The 16,601-nt window shown below is 42.5% G+C and overlaps 1 protein-coding gene across 1 annotated transcript in view; it reads right to left on the bottom strand.

The window, feature by feature from the left end:
* Window positions 1–52: 52 nt before the first annotated feature.
* Window positions 53–16,601, bottom strand: part of PPT1 (palmitoyl-protein thioesterase 1) — a 20,357-nt gene continuing 3,808 nt past the window's right edge. Inside the window, exons 2-9 of the mRNA XM_019643775.1 lie at window positions 15,618–15,727; window positions 15,263–15,390; window positions 14,869–14,939; window positions 12,641–12,743; window positions 6,290–6,380; window positions 5,381–5,479; window positions 3,537–3,608; window positions 53–1,511 (exon numbers count right to left, since the gene is read on the bottom strand). Coding sequence (XP_019499320.1) covers window positions 1,389–1,511; window positions 3,537–3,608; window positions 5,381–5,479; window positions 6,290–6,380; window positions 12,641–12,743; window positions 14,869–14,939; window positions 15,263–15,390; window positions 15,618–15,727 — 797 coding nt within the window. The 3' untranslated portion in view covers window positions 53–1,388. The remainder of the gene's footprint in view (window positions 1,512–3,536; window positions 3,609–5,380; window positions 5,480–6,289; window positions 6,381–12,640; window positions 12,744–14,868; window positions 14,940–15,262; window positions 15,391–15,617; window positions 15,728–16,601) is intronic.

Here is a 16,601-nt window from a genome sequence, read left to right on the forward strand (position 1 = left end):
TATTTGCTGTACAGAGATGTAAGAATATTGAAAAGAAAAATGACTCCAAGGGTAAGAAGCTACTCTTTATTTTAGACAAACTCATACAATTCTTTTAACATCACTCCACTTCTTGCCCTTAAGCCTCATATTTTTTTAGTTGAAAAATAAGGCTTGAGAGAGGTGAAGGAAAAATCATAAAGGGTTGACTTGACAGCACTAACAAGGTACTTCCTCATGTGTAGCTAATCATTTCCCCAAACTGGCATTCCACAGAAGTCTCCCAAAACGATGATAGGTTTCCACAGGCGGGGCAGTGGGGGCTAAGAAGTCCATACTCAAAGTGTGGGAAATGGTAGATTATGGTTAGTTTACCATAACAGGAATTCTGAGAGTCCTTAATATTCTAATGTGAGTTGATCTCCAAGAGGAGAAAGGGGGTATCCAATATTCCCCAAGCTTTCTGAGCAAGAACACACAAACAACTTTGGAGTGTACTGGTAAATATTTTTTGCAATGGAATTTAGAAAGCCTGATCTCCATACTTTTCCTCCCATTCTCTGCTAATGCCAGCAACAGTGACTCAAATCCAGACCACTAGTCATACTAAAGGACAGGCTAATCAAGGATGGAATGGAAAGAACCAGCTGACTCCTCGTTTTTCATTCCCATTTCTAAATTTTTCTTAACACCTCCCCCCCTCATCTAAGTTAAGCAATATATACACTTCCTTCCTTAAGCAATCCAATTGTGTATTACTTCCCTCCTTTTATGAGAGAGCAACTAATTCACTACCTGAGGAGACAAAGAATGCTATCAAAGGAAGATGGTGGGCTAGCGGAATTTGTCTAATTGCTAAAACAGCACAGAAGGCAACATAGAGAGGAGGGCAGTCTCAGACTTTGCAGAAACATCCAAGCAATACTTTTCCAAGCACTGGTTAAATTTCTACCAGCAAAATGGAAAGCATTTATAGGGATGCCTCAGGCCGGGTATTGTTGGCCTTCACTTGGCTTGAAATGTGGCTCGATTTTCCTGAGAAAGGTGTTTGCCCTTAGAATCCAGCTCATTGTTTTAGTTCAGTCTTTTCTGGGCCTGGGCACAGTTCTGGCACTGACCTGCAGCAGACTGTTTCCTAAGACAGCTTGACCACATCGAATGATTGTAAAACAATCTCCGTGGTTATTAACTAATTAAACTTGCATTCAATACCATATGCTGATAGGATAAGGCAAAGGATAAGATTTGGATCTTGGATCTTTTGGAGCAGGGCATGTTAGATGATGACTAGGGAGAAGGATTAGTTGCAAGCTGGATCTGAGCTCAGTCTTGGGCATAAAGGGAACGGTCTTCCACTGGTTTGGAAGTGCTGGGGAGTTCCCTGAGCTCTGGTGCAAATTGCAAGGGTTTCATTTAAGGAAGGGTATGATGTGGGTATAAAACCATTCTTCAGACAGTTGAAGATGGTCCCCTTCTAGAGCCAGGAACACTAGCTGCCCTGCATTGTCCATTTCCTTTAGCCCCAGGCGGTCCTGCAGAGAGAAAGGCCATAATTAGTCAAGAGGCTTAATGAAAAGTTTTAGAGTAAAATAATAAAGAAATAGAATGTTAACTTGAGATACAAAGGTCTGACAATTAAGTTTGCAAACTTGTTGCAATAATGTTACTAACCTTTTTTAATATCAGAGGGATTATTCATTTTGAATTTGTACCAACTAGACAAACAGTTAACCAACTATTTGGAAGTGCTGAAAGGCTGTGTGAAAAGTTTAGACCACCTGACCTTTTCACCAACAATCCATGGCTCTTGCATCACAACAATGCACCAGCTCACACGGCACTGTCTATGAGGGTGTTTTTAGCCTGTAAACTAACTGTAAACAAGTAACCCTCCCTACTCACCTGATCTGGCACCCAATTATTTCTTTACCCGAAGTTAAAGGAAATGTTGAAAGGAAGACATTTTGATGACATTCAGGACATCAAGGGTAATACGATGACAGCTCTGATGGTCATTCCAGAAAGAGTTCCAAAATTGCTTTCTTTGAAGGGTGGACTAGACGCTGGTGTTGGTGCATAGCTTCCCAAAGGGAGTACTTCGAAGGTGACCATAGTGATATTCAGCAATGAGGTAAGCAGCACTTTAGGATGAGTTCACGAACTTAATTGTCAAACATAGTAGATTCTCAAAATGAAATCTTTTCCCTCAGAATTAAGGTGTATTGTCAAAAATGCCAGAAAGAATATCTCCTTCCATTTTTTTCCCCCTAAGCCAGCGGTTCTCAACCTTCCTAATGCCACGACCCTTTAATACAGTTCATGTTGTGGTGACTCCCAACCATAAAATTATTTTTGTTGCTACTCTATAACTGTAATTTTGCTGTTATGAATCGTAATGTAAATACCTTTTTGTTTTCTGATGGTCTTAGGCGACCCCTGTGAAAGGGTCGTTCAACCCCCAAAGGGGTCGCGACCCACAGGTTGAGAACCGCTGCCCTAAGCATTAAAAATATATGCAGTTGAGATATTCTATGCAGTGTTAAACATTTTGCTCTCTGAAGTTTCCCAAAGCTTCTGGGGGGCAATCCACGGACAAAATTGCCTCAAAATGTTGCTTAAGTGGAACTGAGCCAGACAGAACATGAGCTAGATAGCTTAAAACATATCCAACCCTTCAACAACAAACCTGGGACACCTGCATATTGTGCAGTTGAAAATGCCTGTGTGCCTCAGAACAAGTACGGCTGGGAAGAGGAGCAGTTATGACAGTGCCAGAATGTTGCTTCTGTGACTACCATCAGTTTGAGTTTCACCATAAGGAAGTTCTTAGTTGTAATTTCTAAAACTTAACAGCCCCTAGCTTCCCTTTCCTTTTACCTCACCCAAGCTGAGGCACCAAATGCAGGAGAAAAGCCAGGAGAGGAGACAACTGGCTTTGGAAATTTGAAGGAATTCTAGTAGAAGGCAATTGGTTCAGATGTAGCACTTGTGCATTTTGGGGACAGTGTCTCCAATATAAAATCTAAATTTAAAGTGTGGCACACTGGAGGTGGTGAAATGCTGCAACCTCTGAGAAATTACCTACTAAAAACAAAATTCACGACTCTTCCCATTCACTCTGCTATAGGCGGAGCTCTCCTTATCAGTACCTAATTTAAAAACAACTTCCACATCTACTGACGTCTTAAAGTAACACCCCTCTCTTCTATGTTTTCATGATGCATGGGGGCTTCTTGGATTTGTTCCAGTCTGCACATCGGCAAAGGAAGTCAGTTCTAAACCTTTTTATCAGAAGGAAGGAGTGAGAGATGATGTGTCCCTTGTGCATGCTTGAAAACCATGAGGTACAGGTCCTTCAACCTTCAGGTTTCTGTAAACCAGCACCTGCCAAGCTAGTGTGACAGCAGCCTAACCAGCCTCACCCATATCAGACATGAGCCACATGCCTCATTGGCACCTACAGCACTGGGATGTACAGGACAAGGTCTGTCACCAAAGAACCAGCAGCTTCCGGAGCCGGGAGCTGAAAAGGACAGTGCCTCTCGCCTCCCCATTACCTCTGTGTACAATGTGGTCTTCTGTAAGGGAATGGTTTCCTGGTCTTGGCCACTCCTGTAAAATCCAAACCACTGCAGGAAAGGAGGAAGAAATAAGCAGATCAGACACATGGCACATACTGCCAAATTAAGACTAGCTGGTAGCTAAGACTACCAACAAACTGAACATCATAAAGCTGTAGCAAGGAGGAAAAATAGAGTATGTCTTGACTCATCTCTTTTTAAGGGTGAATATTGAAGGATGAGTTAATCTTTCAAAGAGCTTTCCAATTTCCCAGAATTTCTGCTTCCTATAATTAATGAGCATCTACCCTATGAAAATCCTTGTGCCAAAATCCAGATATTCAAAGATGAATATATGTATACAGTCCCTGTTTTCAAGAAGTTCTAGTCTAATGCACAGAAACAACTAATTGTTTAGCATGGCGGGGGGGTCAGCAAACTTCTGTAAAGGCCAGATACAAAATACTTTTGGCTTTAAGAGCCACGTGGTGGCAACTACTCAATGCTGCCATTGTAATGAAAATGGAGCCACAAACAATATTTTTAAATGAGCATGGCTGTGTTCCAATGGAACTGTATTTGTGGACATGGAAATTTGAATTTCATATAATTTTCACATCAGCAAATTTTTTTTGTTTTGTATTGGGGAGTTAGGGGATGGAAACAGCACTGGGGAATTGGGGGAAGGGGAACAGACAAGTTGCTGTCCTTTTGTTCTTCAGTCTAGTTGTAGAGGACGTTGCTTCACTGGCCCAAGTTGGCACCATCATTGCACTCTTCCCTGGCGAGGCAGATCAGTCGCCGGCTTCTGGACGGCCGCTCACAGCGGCTGCTGGCCGCTCACGCTGGCTGCTGGCTACACATGGTAGCCCATGGCAATCCACTGCAGCAGGGGCTGCAGCCTACGCCCGTCGCCGGAGACTCCCGGCAGCCCAGCTCCAGGTTGAGCTGTTGTTCAGCATCTTAGCTGTAGAGGGCAGTGTCACTGGCCCTCATATGTGGGATCCAAACCAGGGCCCTCTGGTGTCCCAAGCCAGCTCTTAATCAATGCGCCACTTGGCCAGCCCCACATCAGAAAATTAAAAAAAATTTTTTCAACCACCTAAAAATGTAAAAGCCATTCTTAGTTCATGGGCCACATAAAAGCAGGTGGCAGGCTGGATCTGGCCCGCAAACCGTGTTTCTGCTAGCATGGCGTTGGTCTGACGTGGTCTGACATGATGCAATGAGTGTGCTAATACAGGCTGACTGATTCTACAGAAGAGGAAGCAAATTCTGCTTGGAGTAGGGACAGCATCCTGGATGGAGGAAGTAACTTGGGTTTGGCTTTGGCAGATGAATAGAAGCTTGTCAGATGGAGAAGCCTAGGGAAGGGTATTCTAGTAACTCAAAAGCAAAAGCAAATGCATATGCCAAGTGTGGGGCATTTCAAACAGTACAATATGGCTTGATCAGACAGTATGAAGTGGGTAGTGAAGGGAGATTAGGTTGGAGAGACAGGTTGAAGTCAGGTCAAGGCAGACCTTAAATGCCAGCCTTAGGGATTTATTGACTTTGGTCTGGAGGTTCTGAACCTTTTGTTGGGTCTCTTTGAAAATCTGATCAAAGTTATAGACCCTTCCTCAGAGAACGCATCTATACAATTCTGCATATAATTTCAGTTGGTGGGGGATTATAACCTTCAGTGTCCCACGTATAGGCCTCAGGTGAAGAACCCCTGCTCTACAAAAAGGGGGGTGGAAGGGACTGAAGGTTTTTCCCCCCAACAGGCAGCTGTATTTTAACGTCATTGAGTCCTGTGGTCTCCTGGCATGTTGTAGCCTGCCTAAGCAGTGTCTTACCTCAGAATCCACAGGGTCCACAACGGAATCATTGAGGAATTTCACCATCACAAACTTCTTCAGGGCCATCAGGTTCTTCTTGTAGGACTCATTGACACCCTGGAGGAAAGGCCAGCAGTAGTCAGGGACGTCACCATCAGGTTCCAGAAGGGGGATTAAAGCCTTTCGGTGCTCTGGTCTCCAGCCCAGGACCTCCCGTGTTTCTTCCCCATGGTACGGGTTGTTTTTCCAGCTTCCTGCCCAGAATAGACCTATACAGCCTTTTCTTACCATCCTGATTGACATTCCCACCCACCGTGGCAACCATGATGCCACCATGAATCTGTCAATGCACTCAACAGGCATTGTCACATAGGTTAAAGGTTTCTAGCCAGAGACAGCCAATGCAAAATAAGAAACTGCATATTCTGAGTGGTTTTGCTATACTATTCTGTTTTCCCCCCTTTCAAAAACATTTTTTTTTTTAACCTCCAGATGACTTGAGCCATCTAGTTGACCAGAATCTCCCAAACCATGCTCATGCCTTGGACATACTCGGTCCCCTCTGCAGTCTCTTCTAGGGAAATCTCTCTCCTGAGAAAATTTGACCCAAAAGTGACCCACCAAGGAAGGCTTCCCTCAGCAAAACAGCAGCTGTGAGGTTCCACGTAAGCCAGCCAGCAACCCACTGAGCTGACTGTGCTTCAAGCCTAGGACAAGGAAAGGACCTACAGGAAGAAGGCCAAATGGATTTCAGCCTCCCTAAAAGAAACTGAATCTCAGAAGCACTGGCTCCCCCCAAAAACCAGAACTTCTGTTTCCCAAGTTCTTCCTGGGATATTTTGGGTAAACAGCCGCTGCTGACCTGTTTCTAATGCCCCGAATGGAAAAGTGAATGTACAACTATGGTAGCCTGGGTTGGGTGCTTACTCTCTCCTGATTAATGTCTGCCAGGAAGATGCTGTGGTTGCGGTACATGTCCTCCTTTATGGGGTCGTGCCAGTATTCTGCTTGCACCAGGCTACAGGAAGAAAAAGGAATGATGGTGACCAAGCTGCAAATCAGCAGGCCTGGGGCATACCCCTGTGCGTAGGCTACCAAAAGACTCGGAAAGGACAAAAGGTCAGAGCCCTCAATCCCAGGCCTTGCCCTCTAATAGGGAAGACAAGACTATCCCCTACGAAACAGTTCATCACCCAGACACCTGAGGCGAGGATGTGCTATTTAACACCCTACTGAAAGTCCTAAAGCTGTAGGAAAAGGACTCATCAATATTGGTTCCCCTGTGGCACTGAGCTTTATCACCCTCGCCATGCCTCCAGGTCAGGGTGGCACGTGCTATCCCCTTCCATAACCCCGCCTCCTTCACCCTCCATTGCTTCCTACTCATCCTGGAAGACTCAGCTCAGTTCCCACCACCCCTGCTTCCTCTTCATCCATCTATCTCCTTTTCATCTAAGCCCTTCACTAAGCCCTTAACTTCTGGGATCTGACACCATTTCCAGGTAGGTAGTGTCAGAACTGAATTAAATTGTAAGATACCCAGCTGGTGTGGAAAGACTTGCTTGGTGGGGGAAACCCACCCCCCACACACATTTGGTGACCAGAAGTGAAGTGTCCTGTGTAGTAGCGTAAAAGTAAAGGAGACACACAAGAGACTCACAGAAGGGGAAGACTGGGCTTTTCAACACAAGGATGATCTCTGAGAGTTGTTTGTTATAATGAGAAACTGGAAATGCTGAAATGTTTGCAAAATGGGAATCAATAAATGGTGAGGTCATATAATAAAAATGCCATGCAGCAGTGAAGACGAATCAACTAGATGTATATGTAATAACATGTTTAGATTTCAAAAATACTGAGTGAAAAAATCATTTGTAGACTGAGATACACACAATAAGATGTCCATTACATAAAAATTTAAATATACAATATAACTATATATTGTTTATGGCTATGTACATATATAACACAATTTTTTTAACAGACAGAAAGGATATACTCAGAATTCTTTGACAGTGATTGTCACTATGGAGGGAAAGCAGAGAATGAGACCTGGGAGAAATATGAAGAAAAATTCAATTTTATCTGAAATGTTTCTGTTCTTAAAAATATTGGAGGCAAATATGGTAAAATATTAATTTTAGGTCCTAGGTACACAGTAGTTTGTTACTTTTCTTAACAGTTGAAAAGTATCTGAGGGAGCATGAGTGATTGACTCAGTACTTCCAGGAAAGGGAGGGGCAAGTTGAGAGCAGAGTGGGACAACTGAGCAAAAGCACTCTGAGCGCCATGGAGGGGGCGGGGGGCGGGTGCACAGGCCCTGCAAAGCACGGGGCAGGCAGGCAGGCTGGGAGCTGGGTACCAAGGAGGGCAAGTTGGGAGAGCAGAGCTGGCACGGGAAGACGAGAGGCCAAGGCCAGGGCGACACTGGGGTGGGGCGATGGCAGGGAGAAAACGAGGAAGGAGAAATCAGGAAGGGCTGCCAGCATCTCAAAGGGGAACTAGAGGGCATATTTCACATCCAGAAGCTGTTACACTCACCAGTAATTCATTGCCCCCACCGTGCCTGGCCAGGGCCTGGTGCCTGAAAAACACTTCCTCACTGCTTAGTCGGGGTATTAGGATATTGCTAAAGTTAAATGCTCTGAACAGGGTAGAAGACATCTTTTGGGGTCTCTGCCTAAATCAAAACCATTCTCCCTCGAATGGGAACTGCACCCTTCCTACCCTCACCAGTTATAAGGTGGGTATGGTTGGTACCATGTGGTCCCACTTCTCTGGCCATAGCTAATGAGAGCAAGTGAGAGCCTTATCTGAGCTGGGGCAGGGTCCCTTCTCTAAAAATGTGAATTGTGACAGAGATTCTAGCCTCAGACAGAGATAATCTAAACAGAGAAGATAAAACTCTTGTAAGCTGTGCAAGGCCACCTTTCACCATGTAGATAACAGGAGAGGCTGGTCTGCATGGAGAGAAAAAAGAAGCAGTGACACAGAGTGAGAAGCAATGACAACCGTTGGAGAAAGACTGTGTTGGCTCTTGATGGCTCTCACTTTTTGATTCTAGTCTCTCTCAGGCTTTGGGTACCGAATTATGAATTTCTTTTTTTTTTTTTTAGCTGAGCCATCTTGCCACCTGTTGGCAGCTCAGCGGCAGCTCAGCTCGGGCCGGGAATCGAACTGCTGTTGCTCAGAACTCAAACCCTTGAGCGAGCTCTTAACCAACTGAGCCACTCAGCCGGCCCTATGAATTTCTTTTGACATTTACTTTGGCATGATTTGGTTTTGTTTCTTGCAACCAGAATCCTCCCTAATACAAAGGCAACCTAGAGCAACATGACCAAGAGAAAACGATTTTCCTTTTGTCACGTTAAGTTCTTACCATCTCCCTTCCCACTACTCTACTTGGACTACTTGCCTTGTTACATCTCATGGTGGCCATGTGTTAAAATGAGAGTTTACAAAGAAACTTAAAAAAAGAAAAAAGCAAATAACTCTATAAAATCAGAAAAGTATCTCAAAAGTTAATCTGTACATGAGCTGTTGAGAACCCAGAATGCAGTCCCCAGGGAAACTGTGGTATCAATGGTGAGCTGTATCTTAGCTCACAGTCTAGGTCATCTACAATGTTATAAAACGTATCGCAAGTCATTCCATTTCTCTTCATCTCACTCATCTTCATATTCCCTGGCTTAGAACATTCCAATCGCTTCCCATGATGCTTAGAAGAAAACCCAAACTCCTTACATGGCCTACAAGCCCTTGCAAGACGTAGCTCCTGCTTTCTGTCCATCTCTCCCATCTATCACTAAACTCTAGTCACCCTGGCCTAGGACAAGCCAAGCTTATCTCAGGCTCGGTGCTTTTGTGCCTGCTGTTCCCTCTGCCTGATCCCTCTTTCCTTAGCTCCTCCTATGCTCTTTCCTTCTCATCCCTCAGATCCCAGCTTAAACAGCTCTTCTAAGGCCATTCTGTGCAAAGTAGGTACCCCCTCCATTACTCTCCATCCCTGCATCCTGCTTATTTCCTTCACGGCCACAGCACCGTTCGAGGTTATCTAGTAAATCTGTTCACCGGGACACCCCCTTTCGCCACTAGTAGGTTAAGTCATGAGACCAGGGACCCTGATTGTCTTATCTCCATGAATCGTCTTGTTCCCCCTCGTACCTGCGAGACATCTATAATAGGGCCTGGCAAACAGCAGTGGTTCAATATTTGATGAAATTATGAATGAAATACTTTATAACTGCAACCAAAAGTTAGAGAAAACAAAACCACTGCAATACTTCTAAATAAAGGAAACAGAAAGCTGAAGTTGAATTAATATTTTAAACACAGCAGCAGTAGTGGTCACAACCCACACCTGCCTACTTACTATGAACTGAGCACTGCTCTGAATGCTTTCCACTCAATTTGTCTAATCTTCATATCCCTGTAGGAAAGTGCTACTATTAACCTCACACTAGAGATGAGGAGAAGGAGACTCAAAGACACTCGGGGCCACACAGCTAGACAGTGTAGAACTCAGCCTCTCCAACAACCCCTTAGAAAGAGGGTATGGAGGGTCATTTTTTTCTTTCTGCATGTCTGAAGATGTCTTTATTTTCCCTTCATGTTTGGTTGTTACTTCGTGGTTTGGGATAGAATCCTAGGTTGTAAATCACTTTCCCTCAGAATAACTGCACCATTGCCTTTTAGATAATAGTGTTGCTGCCAGGGAGTGTGCTGCCATCAGGGCTCATTCTGTAAGTGGCCTCCCTGAGATTTATTCTTTATCCCTGGTGTTCTGAAATTTCACAGGAATATACCTTAATGTGGATCTTTTTTCATTCCTTGCCTTGACTACTTGGTGAACCCTTTCAATCTGGAAACTTATTCCTGTAGTTTTGAGAAGCTGTCTCATCTTACTTTAATAATTCCAATCTACCCTTTCCTCTGTTCTCTTTTGGAAACTCCTATTAGTCAGATATTGGACTTCCTAAACGGCTTATCTAATTTTTTCAGGTTCTCCTTTTCTTTTTCTACCTCTTTATTTTTTAAATTTTGCTTATCTTATTTTTAATTTCCAAGAGCTCTCTCTTATTCTCTGATGTTGGTCTTATTTGCATTCTGTTCTGGTGTCATGGATGCAATCTCTTATCTCTGAAGGTAATTATAGGCTTTATTATTTTTTTTTAGGTTTTCTTCTGCTTCTTGAATCCATCTGTTTCTTCCAAGTTCCTTTTTACTTTTTGTTTGTTTTGGTCTGCCTTTCATGTTGGAAGCTTTCCTCAGATATCTGACTGGGGTACCTTGGCTCACTGTTCATATGTAAACGAGGAACTACAAAGCTGACAGGAAGCTCTAAACACAAGAGCAGAGCTTGTCCACTGGTGGCTTCACTACATGGTAGTTAGGAGAAGTCCCAACTTGTTAAAAGATGCTAAAACATCAACCTGCAGGCCTTTTCTCTGGGGCCGGTCAGTTTTCCCAGAAAAGGGTCCACCAAACTTCTGCTTAGTAGATCCTAAGCCTGGCTGCTATCATTCTGGGAGCCAAGTGGGAGGAAAGGGGAATGGGAGGGGATGAGTTTTCAATATGGCTTCCTACCACCATCTTGTGCTCATTATCTCAAAGTCTGATACTTTTCTAGTTAAACTGCTCCAGAGAATCAATTTTGCTTCTCTTGTCAGGATGGGAGGAGCAGTCACTTGGATGTGCATTTAAGGGAAATGGAGAATCTGATCATGACTTATACAGATAGATGTTCAACAAAAAGTCCTGTGACTTATATAGACGTTCAACAAAAAGTCCTGTTTTAGTCCTGCACACTTACCTCTACCTTCCAAAGTATCTTATGCATCTAACTCCTGAGCATTTCTGAAGCTGTGAGAAGTGAATCTCCTCCCTTGTCAGTGCATCCCTCTACAGACATAAAGGCATCAGCTTTTTGTGCTCTGCTAAAACAGTTATCACTCATTTATCTGCTCTCTGTCTTTCAAAAACATGTTGACATCCTTTATTATCTCTTATCTCCTCTCCTGTTCTCTTTGCCCTTGTGGGTCTATCAGTTTTTATTCTTTTGCTACCATTTTATTAAAGTTTAAGGAGGAAGTGAGGATAAACACATCAATCTACCACTTTTAATCAGTACTGAAGTGTCAGTGTCCCCCCAGCCCCCGAATGACTGCTCATTTATAGTCACTAATAATTGTGATCGCCAAGGGTTGTGTCTGGTTCACAAAAGAAAGAAATCCAAAGAAAGAAAAGGATGAATTTTTCTGAGGCATCTGAGCTAGAATTAGAACAAAGAGTAAAGAATTAAGAACAATATGGTGGAAAGAGGCCATATGTATCCATGAGAACAGAAAATACGAAGAATATATATAAACAAGCTGTGACTATCTAGTCAAACCAGGTAAGGGTTAAAGCTTAACAGTAGATTCAAATACCTGAGAGGGAAGGCAGCAGAGATATTGTATAACATTTCTTAGTTTCCTTCACGGACCATCAGGTGGCACTGTTGACCCAACACAGCTTTGTGACTATGTGTATAGCCAATGTGAAGGAAAGGAAGAGAGCTAGCTGTAGGTCGTTTCTCTATGTGAGTCACTGGTAAGGCTGTGTCCCTTGGAAAATGGCTTCAAGGAAATTTTGTACTGAAGAATTGTTATTAGACAAGAATGATACACTTGGAAAACCCGTAGGATAGATACCATAACCATACTAATTGATCCCAAATCTTAGTTATCATCTAGAATACTCCAGACTTCCTGAATCGGAATTTCTAGGAATGGAGCCCTGGAATCCATTTTTAATAGATTTCCCAGGGCTTCTGATGTATCTTTTAGTTTGAAAACAAGTGAATAAGAATACACTCCAAAAGTGATTCTGTATGGTTTTAAATACCCAAACACATTTGAGCAGTTGGGCACACTGACACAGGAGACTAGCTCTTGCTGCTGACAACATAAAGAATCTGTCCTCCAATATTAACAGTAATTCCTTGAGCTTGGTACTTTCCAAAGGCTTTTCAGTTTGTTGTTTTAAAGATGGAAATTTATTCTGTTGTAATTACATTCTTCCGAAATAGAAAAATGTCCTCCCTTTTAAAGCAGTTTTAGGTTTACAATAAAATTGAGTAGATAAGACAGAGATATTTACCAGAGATATTTAGCAAAAATATCTCACTTGAACATCACTAGCAACTACTCCTAGAATCGCTGTTAGCATGAAAGTCAGCATGGTATTTTCACGCAGTGATAGTTCTGTGTCCCTTCAGCTAACCATAGTCATACATACCGCTCTTGAACAGCTTTGTTGTAAGCCCCAGCATTCAGTGTTTTTCTGATCAAGTCACAGATGTGAGAGTGCTCTCCTGGGCACCGAGGGAGTCCAAAAACACCTAGAGTAGAAGACAAACATCCATCCCTTCAATAATCATGTATTGAATACCTATTATGTACAAGGCACTGTGAGAAACAAAAACAAACCAGAGCTTGACCCTGATCTCAGTCACATATTCTTCAAGAAAATAAAGTACCGAGCATTAATACTATAACCATCTTTCTCCTGGTACCACTCTTTTCTGCCTAAGGACTTTTGCACCTGCTTCTCCCAGGAGGATGTACAAACATACCTCAGAGGTACTGCAGGTTCAGTTCCAGATTACTGCAATAAAGTGAATGTTGCAATAAAGTGAGCCACACAAATGTTTTGGTTTCCCAGTGTTTATAAAACTTATGTTTATACTATCCTGTCATCTATTAAGTATGCAATAGAATTATGTCTAAAACAACAATGTATATACCTTCATTGAAAAATAACTTTAATGCTAAAAAATGCTAACCATCATCTGAGCCTTCAGCGAGTTGTAATTTTTTTGCTGATAGAGGGTCTTGCCCGGATGCTGATAAAAATGCATATCTGCGAAGCGCAAAAAAGCGAAGTGCAACAAAACGAGGTATGCTTGTACTTCTCTTGCTGCGTCAATGGCTGGACTCATTTGCATCCCCCAGGCCTTCGCTTCGAGAAGACATATCTGACTATCCTATCTCAAGTAGTGTCCAGCCCCATTTCTTTTCCCTCCCCCAGTTACACCTTCATCCTCACCATCCTCCTCAATAACATTTTGGGGGGGTGCCAGGCATATTTTAAGCATATATTGACAATAATTTAATCCTCACAACCATCCTGTAGAGTAGAAATCATTATTTGCCCCACATTACAGAACAGAAACTTTAAACAGAGATGTTCAAAACCTTGTCCAAGGTTAGACAATAAGTGATAGAGCCAGGAGATGAACACAGGAAGTTTGGGCTCCAGAGCCCACAGCTTTAACCAATACAACCATGATTCTATCCCTCAAGTATTAACCCATTTTTTTCTTTATCAAAGTTAACAACTGTCTATATTTATTGTTTGTTTACTTATTCCATATTTATTTTCCCGCTCCAACTAGAATGGCAGTTTCATGAATTCAGGGACCTTGTCTTATTCCTAGGATTTTTTTTGTGGAGGGCAGTGTCACCGGCCCTCATATGTGGGATCCGAACCTGGGCCCTCTGGCGTCCCAAGCCAGTTCTTAACCATCACGCCACTCGGCCGGCCCTTATTCCTAGGTTTTTAATAAATATTTTGAATGAATGAATGATAAAGATGTTTTTACCTACTTGTATTTGAATAATACTTGTACTTTTAGAAAGTATTTTCCTCCCTATTATTTCACTTCATTCTCTGAAAAATTCCCACAAGATTGGCGGAGCCTTATTTTAGTTTCCTTCATCTGTGAAAGGGACATAAGATACCAAACTACTTGCCCATCAGTAACAGTTAATTAGGTGAATCCGGTTTCCTGATTATAAGAAGAATCCTTCTGCCTCTACACTACACCAGCTAATAACTATATCCATCAGAACAGAGATAAAGTTCTATTCCAAAAACACATCCTTCCCCAAAACTAATAATTTTGTCTAAATAGAAAACCTGTTGTTTTTTGAGGGAAATTTAATCTCTACTATTAATTTTACAACAAGATTAGACACTATTCTTTGCCTAAGCCTAAATTCAGTAGGACATCACCAACGTCAGAAAACAGGAAAGGTTGTTCGACTTTCCAATTCCTCAACCACCACCTGCTGCGTGGCTGCAACCATCTCACCTCCAGGAAATCATGTTAATTAAACGGGAGAAGTAGATGGCAACCTAATGATTCACCTGTGTTGCAGGCCTCTGGAATCCTAAGTCTCTTCCTATTTCTTCAGGAATACTGGCTAGTTTGTTACACACTGAAAAAACAGGATTTTGCAAGGACGGCTAAATTCTTGTACAAACAGAGCTGCTAGCATTTTTAATTTTCTTTTATATTTTTTTATTTCATTTTTTTTTTGCAAAGATTTTTATTGAAGCGAAAGGACAGCTCTCTTATGAAAGGGGGTACCCAAAACTGGGGTGTCACTAGCATTTTTTAAAATCAAGTGATCATGTAAGTTAGAATAGAGAAAAAAACGGGACAAAGAGGCCAAAGTTACCTTGATGTTGTCCCCCAACTGAGATCAGATTGACCATGGGAGGTGAGGGGCATCTCTGAGCCACTGCCCTCCTGGGGAAACAAAGAAATTATCAGCTCCAACAGTCAGATGGAAATGTATTATCAACAATAAACTTCTCAGATTAACCTGCTTAATTCTCTGTGGTTCCCCAATGCCACAGAGTTTCAGGATTTTCTTCTGATATGGCCAAACACAAATCTTTACTCTTTCATAGAAAATGTTAAGTTCCATAAAGCTTTTTACATGGGGACATTTTAGAACAGTTTCCCTTCCAAGATAGGTGAAAATCCCAGAAGAATTTGAGGAGTGGATCTATCTGAATGAAAGAAAAAAAAATCATGCAAGTAGTGTGATATAACAGAAGGGAACTTACAGAAATTGGCCTCCCTGGGAGAATCCCATAGCATTGTAACCATGCTGCAATTTAGGATCCTTAGCAAGAATCTGACACACTGTTGTTACTTGGGAATTGACATTCAAGAAGAAGCTGTTCTTCACATCCTGAAAGAGGACCGACAGAGAAGTGAAAGGATGGGGCTGAAAACAACGGCTGGCATCTTCTCTAAGAGGAAAAATTGTTAGTATCCTTACATATGCGTAAGCCATTTAAGAGTTAAAATACAATTGTATGATTTGCTACTAAAAATACAAGGTAAAGCATTTTTATAGTGCATTCTATGAAATGAGTCAGCAAACCTTCAAAGGAACAGAGCTGTGAAGAGTCTTACCTCTATCAGGGTCTTCCCAATCTCTAGAGATAAGACGTAAATTCCTGGTATTTTATTCTCCACCATTTTTTTGATAGCACCCATGCTTAAGGGATTACAACAGCTGTCTCCTAGACAACAAACACAATGATGGGAACTCATGAATCAAAACATTTATTTTCTTAAAACTTTTGTGCTTCAAAGGACATTATCAAGAATGTGAAGAGACAACTACAGAACGGGAGAAAATATTTGCAAAACATATATCTGATAAAGGTTTAATATCCAGAACATACAAAGAACTCTTACAACTCAACAATAAGATAACCTAATTAAAAATGGAAAAAGGAAGGGCCAGCTGAGTGGTGCATTGGTTAAGAGTTGGCTTGGGACACCAGCTCTGAGCAGCAGGGCCCCGGCTGGGATCCCACATTAGGGCCAGTGACCCTGCGCCCTCTACAGGTAAGATGGTGAACAACAGCTCAACCTGGATCTGGGCTGCCATGAGTCCTCCACAAAGGCGTAGGCTGCAGTGGAGCTGCAGCGGGCTGCTGTAAGCTACTGTGAGTGGCTGGCAGCCAGCGTGAGCTGCCGTGAGCCGCCAATGAGTAGCCGTCCAGTGGCCAGCGACCGATCTGCCTCACCTGGGAAGAGCACAATGATAATACCAACATGGGCCAGTGAAGCCACGTCCTCCACAACTAGACTGAAGAACAAAATGACAGCAACTTGTCTGTTCCGCTTCCCTGGTTCCCCAATGCTGCTCCCCTCTCCCAATTCCCCAATAAAATCTTTAAAAAAACAAACAAAAAAAAGAGTGCGAGCTCTGAGCAACAGGGTTGCCAGTTTGATTCCCTGCCCGAGCTGCCAACAGGTGTCAGGATGGCTCAGCTGAAAAAAAAAAAAATGGAAAAAGTTCTTGAACAGACATATCTCCCAAGATGGTATACAAATGGCCAATAAGCACATGAAAAGATGTTCAACATCACTGGTCATTAAGGAAAT

This window comes from Hipposideros armiger, unplaced genomic scaffold (genome assembly GCF_001890085.2).
Source record: "Hipposideros armiger isolate ML-2016 unplaced genomic scaffold, ASM189008v1 scaffold_82, whole genome shotgun sequence".
Lineage (NCBI taxonomy): Eukaryota > Metazoa > Chordata > Mammalia > Chiroptera > Hipposideridae > Hipposideros > Hipposideros armiger.